At 47.7% G+C, this 16057-nt stretch overlaps 1 protein-coding gene across 1 annotated transcript in view; it reads left to right on the top strand.

Annotated features, from left to right (window-relative positions):
- Positions 1-14639, top strand: part of FAM171A1 (family with sequence similarity 171 member A1) — a 129258-nt gene extending 114619 nt beyond the window's left edge. The window contains 3 exon segments of the mRNA XM_023762529.1: positions 7788-7904; positions 10996-11110; positions 11699-14639. Of these exon segments, the coding sequence (XP_023618297.1) occupies positions 7788-7904; positions 10996-11110; positions 11699-13400 (1934 nt within the window). The 3' untranslated portion in view covers positions 13401-14639.
- Positions 14640-16057: the final 1418 nt, after the last annotated feature.

Raw genomic sequence — 16057 nt, 5'->3', positions numbered from 1 at the left:
CAGATTCCTTTCTTGTTTTAATGTCTAAGAATTCAACATACTCTGTGATTTTTATGCTTTGAATAGAAGGATGTTGGTTATAGCAAGTTGCCCTTAATGTTATTCTTGTTTAAACCAGTCCCAAAATGTACTTGCCCGAAGCTATAAGAATCCAGCTATCTGTATATAACTTTTACTCTTCAGTTTGATTGCTTTCAACAAGAAAGATTAGATAATTGACCACCAGGTAAATGCTTTGCTATGTAATTAACAAGGAATGTTTCTTCCTCATAGATTTCATGGGGAAATAATTCTAAAGAAGGAAATATAGCCACTCAAAAACATAAACTTTAATTTGAGAAAAAAGAAGGCTACTCCACAATATCATAAAAGTAGAAAGTGACACCATTTCTGCTACGCTGATGAAGGGGATGGATTCTTATATTCTGATTTTATTGAGCGATCCTGTCCCAGTTTTGTTAAGGCAACATAAAATAGACTTAGACCTTGATATTCTATATGTACATCTGGTAGAAAAGTATGATAGAGGTTGTAGCTTAAGATAATACAGATAAAAGCCAGAAAAGTAAGGCATCTAGTTTCTAGAGGAATTATGCATATTCAGGGATCTGGAGTGGCCCTATGACTAAAATTAGCAATAATAGTAATAATCTATACTAATAAAAGGGTAATATGCTAATTAGACCGGACGTACTTCCTGACAAAGCCACGGTGGCCGGGGCTGAGGCAGAGGTGGTTAGGAGCGATCAGGCCAGTAGGGGAGAGCAGTTAGACGCAATCAGGCAGGCAGGCAGGTGAGCAGTTAGGAGCTAGTGGTCCTAGATTGCAAGAGAGATCCCAGATTGGAGAGGGTGCAGGCCAAGCTGAGGAACCCCGCTCCCCACCCCCATGCATGAATTTCATGCACTGGGCCTCTAGTCCTATATAGTAAAAGGCTAATATGAAAATTGTCCCCTCAACTAGGAGTTCAACTGGGTGGCAGGGCCTGCCGGCCAACCACCCACAGCCCCTCATCCTGGCTGTCCCCACCCTTGATTGGTCCCCCCACCCCGATCAGGGGCGGGCCAGCCAGCCAACTGCCCACGGCCCCTTCTCCCAGCCGGCCTGGCCTGATCGGCCCCCACCCATGCACAAATTTGTGCACTGGGCCTCTAATAGTAGTAATAATAATAAATAATAATAATTAATATGGATCTGAGAGGTGCATATCTCTTAAGAGTGTTCCTCAAGCCAGCTAATGCCCATGTCATGCTGATTACTCAGCAGTAGTCACCACAGCCCAAGGGTTACTGGCCATCAGCAGCAGCTGAGAGGCAAGACAACCATAGGTTCTACTGTCTGAGTTCATGCCTGTGTCACGCATGTCTCACCTCTCTCCATAAATGTTGCCAAATAGTTCGCAGTTATACTTACATGAAGGAGTAAAAATGGCTATATTTAAGTGTGAATATTCACCTTTTGATCCAGGTAACTTCTTTGAGATGGGTTTTCTGAGTGGGTGTGGAATTTTACCATGTGTCCCAGCTTACAGATCTAGTAGAACTCACTGCAGCCTCTTTCAGGAAAAGCATATCAGTTGGAGTATGTTAGCTGCAGGAAGTAGAACACCCAGCTGCAGCGCTTAGACCATGAGCATGTTCATTTTCTGCCTGGCAAAAGAGATGTGATGCCAAAGGTGCCAGGACTGCTCCCTTCCCTCATGGCGTCACCCAGGACCTTCAGTTCCTCTGCTGTGCCATCCTGGGCAACTCCTCCGTTCACACAGCCAGAAGATGGCAAAGCTGGAATTCACATGCAGGATTATCTTAGGTTGGGGACGTCAGCCATGTGGCCAGTTTTGCGCTGGACTATTTTTTTTACCTTCCAGGTGTTCTGAGGTCCGACATGGTAACAAATCTCAGTGTAAGTAGTAACTTGGTCCCTGTTCATTGGCTATTGTGCAAGGTGCCAACTTCCATTTGTGACCTGGTAAAGTGTGGATTTGCACTTACAGTTTCCTTTTCAAAGTTAGTCGTGCACCTAATATCAGGTATCTCTGCTTGTTACCAAGCGGTGAGATGAGGTAGCCTGGCTTTATGCTAGCAGGGCTTCCAGGCAAGGGAAGCCAGGAGATCTAAGCCCTATCGGTGGTATTCCAATTAGACATTGCATTTTGGACCCATTTTCATATTTTAGAGTTCTTTTCCCTTTTGATGGCCATTTTGAATTCACTTTTCTTTATGTTTTGCAAATAAAAGCTGATTTCATTACTGCTTGGGAACCAAGCAGGACAGCAGCACCCCTGGAGGTGGCCCCTCAGGTCTTATAGACCAGCATAAGCTGTATTTTTTCTGCCTGTCAATTATTGTGTGCAGTAATCATTGTAGTTCAATGTAGCTTCCAAGTTAAGAACTCATGGTGTTTTACACACAATGATCTTTGCCAAATACATACCTAACTCAGTTTCAAAAAATGCGGACAATTTTTCAAACAAGTATTTATTCTCGAAAATATCTCTAAATCTTTCCGTTGTGTTAAGGTTTCACTCTAGAGAATGATAATTTGTACAGCACTGATCAGTGGGTGTGGTGTTGAGGAAAAACACCAAACTTGGATTCAGAATACAACTTTTCCATATCTGGTTTTGTTCCCCAGTCCTCCCCACACACTGCCTGCGGACATTCTTCTAGAGGTGGTTTAATGAGGTGGTTTACTGCTAGTTCCCAGTAGCAGACTGCGCTGGGTGGGACTCCGGGTTGTGGGTGGTGAGGGAGCAGAGCTGGTAATAGACACACTGATGACAGCACAGAGCGGGGAGGGAAGAAGAAAGGAAAAAAGGAGGGAGGGAGAGAGGGAGGGAGGGAGGGAGGGGGGAGGGAGGGAGGGGAAACAAACATGGGAGTGGATGGGGGTATTAGGTGTAGGAGCAAACAAGTCTTATGTTCCTCAGTAGGGACCTGAGGACAGCAATATTTTAGGGCCTAGCATTGTAGTTCATCATAATCATGACCCTGAGTTATCATGAAAAATCAAAATTATATTCTATCCTCTAAGGCAGGAGGAGTGAATGATGCTTTCTAGAATTATATAAAACTGCTTTTTCAAATTTTGGCAAATAAGACCCAAGCTGTACAGAAGAATAACTCTCAAACCATGCTCAGGAGATGTCTTCACCTTCATGCAGAGAAGCTTATCTTTGGTCTGTTTTGTATCAATTTCTGGAGCCCTAGCCAGTTTGGCTCAGTGGATAGAGCGTCGGTCTGCAGACTGAAGGGTCCCCAGTTCCATGCTGGTCAAGGGCACATGCCTGGGTTGCAGGCTCGATCCCCAATAGGGGGCGTGCAGGAGGCAGCCAATCAATGATTCTCATCATTGATGTTTCCATCTCTCTCCCTCTTCCTTCCTCTCTGAAATCAATAAAAATATATTGGCGGGGGGGGGGGGGGGGGCGGGGGCGGGGAATTCTGCTTAAAGACCCCCTAAAATGCCGCAGCAGTATGAAAGTTCAGATGCTTTTTAAACTATTTGAAAGCCACCATTCTAGAACTTTTAGTATTACAGGGTTTCATTCCTTGATGATGCCAAGAGATTGCTATATAACCTTCACACATGCAGTCCCAGTAATAGACATGCCAACAGCCTTGCACAGAGCAGAGAGGCACTTGTTGTGGCCACCAGCCTGCTCCCAACCCACTTAACAGTCGGCCACCCCCGCTCTGCAGGAGCAGCTGTGCATGAAGAAAGTGGCAGCCAGGCCGGTCCTGTGGGTCAGAGCATGAGGAGGCACAGGGTCCTGCCTGCACATCTTCACCGGGTGACCCGCCTGGAGGCTCAGCTTGTGCCCAGGAAGAGGACCCTGAGTGAGCCGGAGGGGAGCCGTGGGAAGAGGCTGTGAGGGACTAGCTGGGACAGGGAGAAGGAGAAGCACAGGAGCGAAGTGAACGGAGGAAGCAGCTGCTGGGCTGCTGTGTCTGGACCGCAGAGGAGACACTCACTCAGGACAGCCCTTGGGCAGTTGTCCTGACCAAGGAGTATCCGTGGCTGCCCCATCCAGCCGACGGGGCGGGCAAACAGAACAGCAGAGGCCTCGCAGCTGGAGCTTTCCTTGGTCCCTCTCCTGCTCTGAACTGTGCCTGGGGCCCCCACGGGGATGAGAGGGTCCCCACTTAGCACCCGGGCCAAAGGTCCAGCAGTCACATAACGTCATCGAACCAAACAGGCTACGCAGAGGCCTGTGCCCTGCTGTCCGTAGCAGCAGGGAAGGTTCCGGCAGGAGTCCCCAGCCTGAGTACAGGGAGCTCCTCTGATGCGGGGAAAGCGCCCTCTTCCCTGCAGCGTCAGCAAAAGCGTGTTTTGGGTACGCAATTCATTCACTCATTTCCCTGTAGCTTATCTCTTCCTGCAAATAGAACGCTTGGAAATGGCTTTTGCCAGTAAAGCATGATCGTTGAATCCCAAGACAGCGTTACCCTCTATTTCCTGGATATGGGTACATTTTACAGAAAACGTGGGCCCAGAGCAATGCCTTCTTCTCAGCTGACTCTGTTCCCTTTCGTTGGAAAGGGCGGCGTCTCAATCTGAACCTCAGTTTCATCAGGAGATCTTTCCTGCTGGCCACCCCCAGCTTTTCTCAGAAGGTCGCCTGGTGTTACTTTGAGCTTGCAGGGCTGGCTTTCACTCACTGTTGAGCTCCTACACCAGGGGCATGTCTGTGTGCTGAGGAGAAGGCCCGCCCACTCTTGCAGAGTGGACAGCAGGTGACATGGTTTCTGGAAAACCAGTGGTGCTGGGACACGTGCCCTGGGGCTGCCCAGACGCGGGAGTTCTTGAGTGCTGGAGGGACTCGGGAAAACTCATGGCATGACTTGAGTCTTGAAAGATAGGCAGATTTTTGGGAGAGAGACTGTGAGGTTGAAGCAACGGTTGTTTGCCAAGTCACAGACTTGGCATGATGAGGAGGGACCTGGAAGAACTAAGGGGATTTAGGAGAGGGGAGGGGGGTGGGAGAAAAGCTGTGACCAGCTGGGCCTCCACTTACAGGTCCCAGTGGCCTCCTGTTGCTGATGGCATTGGAAGCCCTGCCCAGCCACTGGCAGGCAGGCACTAACGTCCTTTCCAGCCCCCGCCCGACAGCCTCCTCCCTCCCACCCACCCTGCGCCTCCATCTTGCAACCCCTATTGCATGCAACCCCCTCCTCTTTCTCTCTGCTCCACACCCTCCTCATCCCCCAACTGACAGTCCTGCACCTTCAGCAAAGCTCAACTAGAAGCCTTCCCTGCCCACACCAGGTGGCATTCTTCCCTCCCTGCGCTCCCAAAGCAGCTGTGTGTCCTCAGTCACTGGCCTTTCTGGCTCCCACCAGCATCACCACCACCACCACTACCACTGGACAGAGGCCCTCCAGGCTGCATGTGGGGACCTGTTAGCTGGGTAGAGTGTGGGCGTCCACCCACTTGGCTTGCCCCCAGTGTAACTGGGAGGTGTTTTTAAGTGTTTCCACTTTCTGCATTGTGTTTAGAAGGCAGAGGGAATGTAGCGTTCCAATTAGGTGGTTTGCCCTTGAGCGAACAGGAGTTAGGACTCTGATCTTCCAGCTCTTTCCCTCTGGGTCCTTTAGCCTATCCCAGCATCCGCTCCATTCGAAAAGCAGTGACTCAAGACTCTAATCTGAGGAAAACTGTAAACCAAAGAATGTGCAGCCACTTCCTGGCTGATGCGGAGATCCTGGCAGGCTTGCTATTGTGGGAGAGCGTGTGGGAGGAGGGTGTGGTATGTGTCATGAGCTAAACAGTATGGGGCCCTGGAGGGCAGGGAGAAAACTGGAAGCACTTGCAAGCAATCTCTTACCTACCTTCAGGGAAACATTTGTACCAAACATAGAAACCCTTTTGCTTCCTGTGTCAAATGTTCTCGCTGTTTCCGTAGTAGCCCTGAGAAGTAAGTGATGCTGTGTGTGGCGTAATCATCTCTTGGTTGATGTTGTTTAGCGAAAGCATTGGAATTAGGCATCCTCGTCCTCATACTCATTTTAGCAACCTTCCAGCTTGTATTTTCTCTAACTTGAATTGAAACTGTCTGGAGCCATGATTCAGCCTGTTGCATGGGCGGGTCAGATGGTGCAGGCTGTAGGCGCTTGCTGATGCTTGACGCCTGGCCTTTCCAACCTTCTTTGTTCAGCTGCAGTCAGCAGAGGAGGTGTGCTAACTGGGAGGCATTACCAAGGCACCTTTCTGCCTGCTGCATTTGAATGTTGCTATGGCAACTGATAAGCCCTAGAAGCAGCCCCAGCTATTGTTTCTTTCTTCAAGGGGAAGAAAACATCCCCGATTGCCACCTCAGTGATATATGTACACAGACAAGGCAAGGATTTGGAGCCCGGAGGGTAGAATATTTGGTGCACAGTGGGTGCGTGTAGTTCTGGAGTGGACAGGGCTATGCACGTGGCCATTTGAGGTGGTGGCTGATGGCAGGAGTGAGCTGAGCTGGACAGGAGCACTGGGCACTGAAGCAAAGCAGGAGCCCTGCGTAAGTGACGTCATCTTTGCTAATGGGTGGGGTGAGTGTTCGCGTGCCCGTGGGGGCCTGGCCAGCACACTCCCTTGCCCCTGCTGCCAGCTTCCATCATGGTCCTCAAAGTAAGGCTCTCTGCAGGTGAGACAGATGACAGCCAGATGACCTTGGGCAGTGAGTCTGCTGCTAGAAACCATACAAAGTAAAAAAGTCATCAAATTCTGGGAAGGTTTACGGGAGATGGCAGCACGGGAGAGCGGGAGAAAGAGCACTGGCCTTGGATGGACAGACCGACCCAGGTGCCCCTGCTCTGCTCCCCACCCTGAGAGTCCTCGAAGCCTTACGTAGCTCATCTCTCTTCAGGGTCCTCATTCAAAAAGGAAAATAAGTCCAACTTTGTAGGGTTGTTGTGAGAATTATAGATCATGTACTGTCAGCCCTTCGTCTCCATGGGTTTTGTGTCTGTGGATTCAACCAGCCACAGATCGAAAACAGTGTATGTATTTTCATTTCACGGTTGGGAGTCTGCAGATGCGGAGGGCCAACCATATGCGTTGTTCTATGACATTTTACATAAGAGACTCGTGCATCCTCGGATTTTGGTACCTGTGGGGGTCCTAGGACCAATCCCCTGCGCACGCTGAGGGATGACCGTATATAGAGCACATCTGCTATGACTGGCCAGTACAGAGTGGGAGCTCGTTAATGTTAAATACTGGTCAGAGTAACAACTGAAAGACAGAACACAGACCTGGACTTACTCCGTGTTTCCCGGCATCAGGGCCAACTGGAAGTTTTTAGAAATACCCACGTCGGGCTTTCTGGGTCAGTATTTGCAAAGATGGGACCAAGGAATCTATATATTAAAAAGCAAAACAAAAAGCTTCCCAGGGTAATTCTGATGGAGCCAGCCTGTGACTCCCGGTAGGAAATTCACTCACTTGTTTGAGGATAGAGTGTAGCAGCGCTGGATTTCCCCCACTTCCCACTCCTGCCAACCCCGTCGCGCTGCTTTCATTCTCCTTCTAAACTCCAACGGCTTCTGCTAAAATCACCTGTGTTTGGAAGCAGGGCTGTTTGGTGAAGTGGCTGGAGGGAATTTAATAAGGAAGGCAAAGAAACACTAAAGTGAAGCGAGTTGAAAAGCATCTCCAGGAATACTGTGTGCAGCCCCTAGCTGCCCTTTTGGCTCCCTAATGGTTATAAACGTGACATGTAGGGTGAATTGTACCGTACCCCGGAGGCTTGAATAGGAGCCTAGCATGCCTAGAGCTGAAGTTGTTTTCTGCACCCACAGGAACGTGGCTGAAGAGTGCCTTGGCCTCAGTGCACCAGGAAGGCAGCCAGCTGACGTGGACGGACATTGCCCCTCAGCTGGGGTACTGGGTGGCAGCCATGTCTCCCCCCAACCCAGGTAACTTGAAGGCAGCACCGCAGGCATGGGGAATGGTGTCCTGACGGGTCAGGTTGAGTACACTTTTGAAAATAACTTCAACAGGGACATCACATCTTTAAAATGGTTGAGTCTGAAAAATCAAATGATGAAACGAAGGTACTTCATGGGATGGGGAGTTCTGGTTGGAACTCTCCCATCCAGGATAAGAATCATGCATGGAAAATCATCTTGTCTCGTGTCTCTGTTTCTCTTAGACAGCTGCCATAGGAAATTCTTAATCTAAAGCCCGAAGCGGCAGCTCAGACCTCCTCCCTAATTCCTGAAACAGCTGTGGCCAGTGTGAGAGAACATGTAGGGAAAGGCATTCAACAGGGGGACTCGCAGAAAGTTATCACGAGTGACGTCTTGGGGCAGAAAGCTCAATATGGCATTTCCAAAAGGTTTTCAAAGCCACCCAGTGGCTTTTTACCCAGAAGAATATTCATTTCCATTTAGGAAATGTGAATGAACCTACATTTTTTTTTAAATGTGACTAAAAGTTTATTTTTTTAACCTATGTGCCCCAGTTTATCCCAGTGAGTATTCCAGACTTGTTTTTCAAAATAGTCACCTTAGGAGAATTATTTCCAATGATGCACAAAGCGCCTTTTGAATGTGTCGCGTGGACCGCCTCCATTAGTGAGACGCTTCCTGGCGGCAGAGCTTGATGCTCAGAGGTACAGCTGAAAGCCGTGCGCGTCCCTGTCTGGTGAGTACAGTAGGTGACAGCCTAGGTCAGAAGGCGCTATGATTGAAGAGTGTCTCTTGTAAATTCGCCATGAAGACAGTTCCAAAATGGGAGTCCACAGCGTTTCGGCAGTGTAATTATCACTGGAAGGAACACTGAGACTCCCAAAGTAACTAATTTATTGGGGCCATTCCAAGATGGGTATTGAAAAGTCTATCACCATTTGCTTTATATTTCCATCCTCAGAATATGTGCACACTTCACATCTGTGTTTGCAGAATATGTGTTTCCCTCTATGATACTGCTCTTTTAGCAATATAAGCGTGAACCAGTCTCCAAATCTGAAATATCTAGGAGATGATGAAGAGTAAGGAAAGAAATTCCTTAAGTACCAATGCAGAGGCCACAAGTCCCAGGCATTAAAGTTGACTTTCATTTTAGACCTGTTTCAAACAACCTTGGCTATGAGTTTTCCCATCATGATCAGATTAATAGATACTTCTGTAAAGAGGGGAGAAAGAACTGCTGGGTGTAGGTCCTCTGAAGCTTCCCAGCAGTAAAGGAAGAGGAAAAACAGCTATAAAGAGCATACATAGCACAGTCCCTGGTGGCATTTAATGTAGAAACATGTGTTGGTAACCTCACAGCCATCGCTGTTATTAAAACAAATTACCGCGATGCTGTATCTTCCTGAGCCCAAAACCAACAAGAAAATAATTAGGGTTTTCCTCTTTAGTTCGCTGGTTAAGAAGGAAATGAAGTACGCCTGTGAATTTTATAAAAGTTTACATTGGCAGAAGTTAAAATAATAACATTTTAAGTACTTAAAGGAATTGAACTTCGGTTACTTGGAAATGACTTTTATGTACACCCAACATGTTGGTGACCCTGCCAAGGCACTGCCTGTGCCCGCGGTGCCCGAGGAGGCTTTGTGTAAAACAGAATTGTTTCTCTGAATGATTAAGGCAGGATATGGTTGTCAGATACTTTTCCAAGTTTTGTAAATATTAACCCCACCCCCATTGAAGTGAATAATGTTGTCTTTTGAACGTAAGTAATGTCACTATTTTTAAAAGCTAGTAAAACTCCTTGGGCTTATCAAGCTCTTAAGAGATTTGTCTCCTTCAAAAGGTTTTTTAATAAATCTACCCCTTAGAATATAAAAAATCAATAAGTAAATGGGTGAAACAATATAAAACCACATTTCTTCCTTCCCACCTTTGGTGCACTGCCAGGATACCTGGACAAAGATCGTAATTTGGGGAGGTTTTTGTTGTTGCTGACCACCTGTTGTCAGTGACGTTAAGATACATTCTTATAGATGCTGAGCATGAAGAGTCTAAGTTAAAGTACTTCCTGAGATTCTTTACAATGTAAACGAAAGTCTGTTTACCTCTGATGACCTGGTCTGTGAGTTCTGGAGAGGACTGTGGCCACGTCAGGTTAAATCATTTTGAAAAGTTATTGTAGAGGAACATTTAATTTTTAAAGAATAGAAGGCATTTTAGAAACACTTGACACCCTATATGGATGGGGGTTTTTTCTTTCTTTATTGATTAAGGTATTACATATGTGTCCTTATCCCCCCATTGCCCTCCCCACCCCCTATATGAATGTTTTTTAAGTCATAGTACATTTCCTTCATACATCTCAACTAATTTATTTAGGCAAAGGGCTCTTCACACAGTCACAATGACTGCCCAGTAAAAGTGAGAATAAAATCTTGTGATTTTTTTTTCTCCTGCAGTATAAAACCTCCTGATAGTCAGGACATCTCTCTGAGCGTAAGAGTCCCACTCATTGTATTGTCATGCATCCATTTGCTTTTATTAAAAATCATGTGTTTAGAATGCTGAATGCATGTGGCTCTCAGCTAAGGAGGGACCCTGATGGACTGCATGTAGTATTTGCGTATTCAGAGCCGCTGGCCACAGCTGCTTCAGTAATGGGGCTGGCTGGTCATCCCTCCTCATTGATGCCATCATGGTATCAGCTGAAGGGTGTTTGCATCTGCCCTGCCAGTAAGAGTAATAAAAACATGACATTTGCTCTAGCCGGTTTGGCTCAGTGAATAGAGCATCAGCCCTCAGATTAAAGGGTCCCATGTTCGATTCTAGTCAAGGGCATGTACCTGGGTTGTAGACTCGATCCCCGACCCCTGTTAGGGTGTGTGCAGAAGGCAACCAATCGATGTGTCTCTCTCACATCGATGTTTCTCTCTTTCTGTTTCTCCCCCTTCCTTCCACTCTCTCTAAAAATCATTGGAAAATATCCTTGGGTGAGGATTAACAAAATCAAAAAACACATGACATTTGTGTTCTTTATTCCTCTGTGTATTTAAAGGTTTCCACAAATCTAAAGTGTCCTTTTCTGACCTTCTAGGTCCCGTTGTCACACAGGACATTACCACGTATCACACGGTGTTTCTTTTGGCCATTTTAGGAGGAATGGCTTTCATACTTTTGGTTTTGCTGTGTCTCCTTTTATATTATTGCAGGTAATGTTTTACCATTTGGGCAATATCTTTTTTTCATTTGGAATGGCTTGTGCAAGCATTGATATGGAGGTCTTTTTTCTTCTTCTGAATCGAGGTCTCTTTTTTATAGGTAGTAAAAATACCTACACATTGAATATTTGTCATCTGACTTGCAAACGAATGAAGGACATAAGAGGCACACTTTGTATAATATATAACATTGCTTAGAAGGGCAGTTATAGAGAACAGTTTGACAGTTGTCCTATGATTGGTTTAGAATATACCTAAACGCTGATTAAGGGGTGATATTCTCAAGGACAAAGCAGAACTATTTTTATTGTGATGCCTCGTCTGTTCTGTTTGCGAGAATGCTGACTGTCGATTCTTGGGGTAACGGCTTTTGAATGAATGACTCCGATGTACTTATGAAAGCCTGCGGGTGAAATGTGTGGATTATAGTGCTCAAAATAAGGCTGAGGGTGTGTGGGGGGTGAGCAGGCTTCTGGATTGTTTCTTTCTGTGGAAATTGCGAGTTAGGATTTTACTTGAAACGCAACCATGACGAGAATCTTTAATCTTTGGGTTCGGATTGTTGTCTCTTGATCACAGGCGGAAGTGCTTGAAACCTCGTCAGCACCATAGGAAACTGCAGCTCCCTGCGGCCCTGGAGAATTCCAAAAGAGATCAGTCCACCTCCATGTCTCACATCAACCTGCTGTTCGCCCGTCGGGAGTCGGAATTCCCAGGCCCACTCTCTGTCACCAGCCACAGCCGCCCGGACGCCCCGGGCACCAAGGAGCTGATGAGTGGGGTCCGTTTAGAAATGATGTCTTCCAGCGGAGACGTGGACCTGCACACCCCCATGCTGAAGCTGTCCTACAGCACCTCCCAAGAATTCAGCTCTCGGGAGGAACTCCTGTCTCATAAGGAAGAGGATAAGAGCCAAATCTCCTTTGATAACCTCACACCGAGCGGGACGTTGGGAAAGGACTACCATAAATCCGTGGAGATTTTCCCCTTGAAGTCCAGGAAGTCTGCGGAGAGAGAAGGCTACGAGTCCCCTGGCCGCAGTGACTACAGGAGGAGTTACAATGCCATGCTGTCACAGCCTTTATTTGAGAAGCAAGACCGAGACAGTCAGGCCTCCATCAACCATATTTCCACGGGAAGTAAGCTCACCATTCAGGAACACATGTACCCCGCGCCTTCCTCTCCTGAAAAAGAGCAGCTGCTTGACCGCAGACCGACTGAATGTATGATGTCACGATCCGTAGACCACCTGGAAAGACCCACGTCTTTCTCGCGGCCGGGCCAGTTGATCTGCTGCAGCTCCGTGGACCAGGTCAATGACAGCGTTTACAGGAAAGTGCTGCCTGCCTTGGTCATCCCCGCTCACTATATGAAACTGCCAGGGGACCACTCCTACGTGGGCCAGCCGCTGGTCGTTCCGGCGGACCAGCAGCTTGAGATCGAAAGACTGCAGGCCGAGCTCTCCAGCCCCCATGCGGGGATCTTCCCGCACCCCTCCTCTCAGATCCAGGCCCAGCCCTTGTCGTGCCAGGCCATCTCCCAGCAGCACTTGCAGGACGCAGGCAGTAGGGAGTGGAGCCCGCAGAACGCGTCCATGTCGGAGTCTCTGTCCATCCCAGCATCCCTGAACGACGCGGCCTTGGCCCAGATGAACAGCGAGGTCCAGCTCCTGACCGAAAAGGCTCTGATGGAACTTGGCGGCGGGAAGCCGCTCCCGCACCCCCGGGCCTGGTTCGTCTCCCTGGATGGCAGGTCCAACGCACACGTTAGACATTCTTACATCGATCTCCAAAGAGCGGGGAGGAACGGAAGTAACGATGCCAGTCTGGACTCCGGCGTGGATATGAATGAGCCAAAATCTGCCCGGAAGGGAAGAGGAGACCCTTTGTCTCTGCCGCAGAACCACCCACCTGTCCAGGAGCACCCTCAGAAGGAGCCGAGGGCGGCGGACAGCACCGCCTACACGCAGCTCGTGTACCTGGATGACATGGACCAAAGCGGCAGCGAGTGTGGCACCACCGTCTGCACCCCCGACGACAGTGCCCTGCGGTGCTTGCTGGACGGCTCCAGCCGGAGAAGCGGCGGCCAGCTGCCCAGCCTGCAGGAGGAGACGACCAAACGGACTGCGGACGTCCCCCCCGAGCCCCTGGCCAGCCCCGATCAGAGAGGGTCTGCTCACGAGGACGACGAAGACGACGACGAGGATGACCAAGGAGAGGACAAGAAGAGCCCGTGGCAGAAGCGGGAAGAGAGACCCCTGATGGCATTTAACATTAAATGAGCGACTGCAGAGTCACCCAACCTAACAGAATTGCCAAAAATTCTTACTGATGGAAGCGCTTACACGTTTGTGGAGGAAGTTGAACGACGGCACCCATGGCCTGTGGACATTTCCATTTCCGGTTGTGTAAATGTTCGAAAGGAATTACAGTGATTGCTCGGAAGAAAGGAGGGCGGTAAGGGGTGCCTCACCGCCTGGGAGGTGGCCGAACGTCGCGTCTGAGTGTCCTTCCACGTGCTCGCCGTGTCCCCCGAGGACGCTGAGAGACCACAGTGATGTTGCTGGTTCTGACGATAACCTCAGTTCTCCCTCAGATTCCGGGAACAGATGAAGCTCTTTTTTGCATCGCCTGAGTCAGTTTTATCACGATAATGCTCCTGTGAAGTTATGATGGAGAAATTAGCTTGGCACTTAGTGTCCCGAGGTATTCATGACCTCGGAGGAAAGCTATGCATTGCTGCTTCATGCTCTTACTTTGCCTAGGTTTTTGCTTTGCGTAGGCTTTGTTTCGGGTTTGCTTTTTTTATAAGCCCAGTTTGGTTGTCAAGATTTTATTTCTTCATTTTGATCTGTTCTGGTTCTTGGTGGTTTATTTCCATGTCTTCATTCAGGAACTCCTGTCATCCCTTACCATCCAAGCCTTTTAATGAAACCGTACTGAAATTTTTTATCTGCTGAGAATCCTTCAATTCTGGTCCCATTAACTCCAAGTGCCTTTTTTACAGTAACAACAGACAGTCCCTCACTTATCCTCGTTGTTTTTCTTAACTCCTGTAATGGAACTGCCTGGATTTTATAAAGTTATTAAACAATGCCCCTTTTCTTTGAACTGCATGCTGCCAAGTGCCCGTTTGTGCACAGAATTCCGATTTCCGCGCAGTGTACTCTCCAGTTCTCCTGTGTGATGTGGATTCTGTTTAGCTAAGATAAACTAGAGGACACCCTAAAGACTCCTCCCCACCCCCACCTGCCACTCCATCCCTTTGGCCACTAGCCACCATTATGGTTTTATTGGCTGTTTGTATATATGGTTACGTATTAGCGCTGGAATTCTTTGGGCTGATCTTGCTCTCCCAACATCAGTATGGACTGAGCAAGTGAACTGAATGTGACTATTAAAAAAAAAAATCTTATGTGCTATCCAAAAGTGCCAGAATGACTCTTCTGTGCATTCTCCTTAAAGAGCTGCTTGGTTATCCAAAAATGAAAATTCAAAATAAACTTTGAAGGAAAAAAAAATACCTCTCTTATAGTCATTTTCATTCATTCTGAGCCATTATTTGTCTCCAAGTTGTTATGAAGAAATTGCTGTTCATTTCTTGGCAGTCTAAATGCCAGTTGGTTGGACTTATGTTCAAAGACCACCATGAATTTAGACTATAGTTAAAGCCCTTAAAATCCACCTTTGCATTTAGTTTCATCCAAGAATACAAAGTAACATTGTGTGGTGTTTCATATAGGGAGAGAGATCTGCACTTTCCAAGAAACTGAGGTTTTATGTTCAATATTGATTCACTTCACTTTGTAACAGCTTCCAAAAGACCTTATTAAAATGACCAGAACCATCCCAGATGTGTAAGACTGTTCCTCGGAATCATTCATGGAAACACTGGAACATAGAAAAGATTGGCGGAAGTAAATTAAGCTGTGTTTATAGGAACAGCTTCCTTACAAAATCTTTATTGGTGAATTCCAGGCAGGCAGAAAACTAATCAGGCTGATTTTCATTATTTTAATTCTAAAGAGTAAAGTTTAGTATTTTGCTTTTAAGAGGGAAACCTGTTGAGAGATTCCCCAGAGTGAAGGACAGCTAGGTGGAAGTCTGTGGTGTAACAAGTGAGCAGAGCTTTGGGAGTGAACATTCTCACCGATAGGTGGCAGGTGAGTCCTTGCAGGCTCCACTGAGACTCCAGGGAGAAGCCCTTTGTCAACTATCCTCCAGAGAAAAGGTAAGTGGCCTCTCCCAAGAATTCCCAGGGTGCCCTGGCCAGTGTGGTCCAGTTGGTTGAGCGTTGTCCCGTGCATCGTACACCAAAAGGTTGCTAGTTTGATTCCCAGTCAGGGTATTACCCAGGTTTAGGGTTCAATCCCTGCTTGGGGGTGCTTGCTGGAGGCAACTGCTTGATGTCACTCTCATATCCATGTTTCTCTCTCCCTCTCCCTCCCTCTCTCTCTCTAAAAGTAAAAATACCCCTGTTTCCCTGGCTGATTTAGCTCAGTGGATAGAGCATCAGCCCATGGGCCAAAGGATCCAGGTTTCGATTCCGGTCAGGAGCACATACCTCAGTTGTGGGCTTGATGCTTCTCTCTCTCTGTCTCTCCCCCTTCCCTTCCACTCTCTTTAAAATCAATGGGAAAATATCCTCGGGTGAGGATTAACCAAACGCACACACACTAAAAAATCAATTTTTTTAAAAAAAACATATTAAAGCAAAAATACCCAGGGTCAGACCTAGGTGACTGGGGGAATGCTGGGAGATCCCAGCCCTTTGAGCTCTTCCTGAAGTTGCTGCCAGGGCAGTCACCTTAAAGCATCAGTTTTCAGAAGAGTATTATGGGAGGTCTGGCAGGAAGACTGGGGATACGGGGGGAGGGCGGAAAGGGAGGGTCTGACTTCCCATTAGGCTGGACATACCCGGGTCTGCTGTGAGTATAGA

This window comes from Myotis lucifugus, unplaced genomic scaffold (assembly GCF_000147115.1).
Source record: "Myotis lucifugus unplaced genomic scaffold, Myoluc2.0 scaffold_249, whole genome shotgun sequence".
Classification (NCBI taxonomy): domain Eukaryota; kingdom Metazoa; phylum Chordata; class Mammalia; order Chiroptera; family Vespertilionidae; genus Myotis; species Myotis lucifugus.
This window is presented reverse-complemented; position numbering and strand designations above follow the sequence as displayed.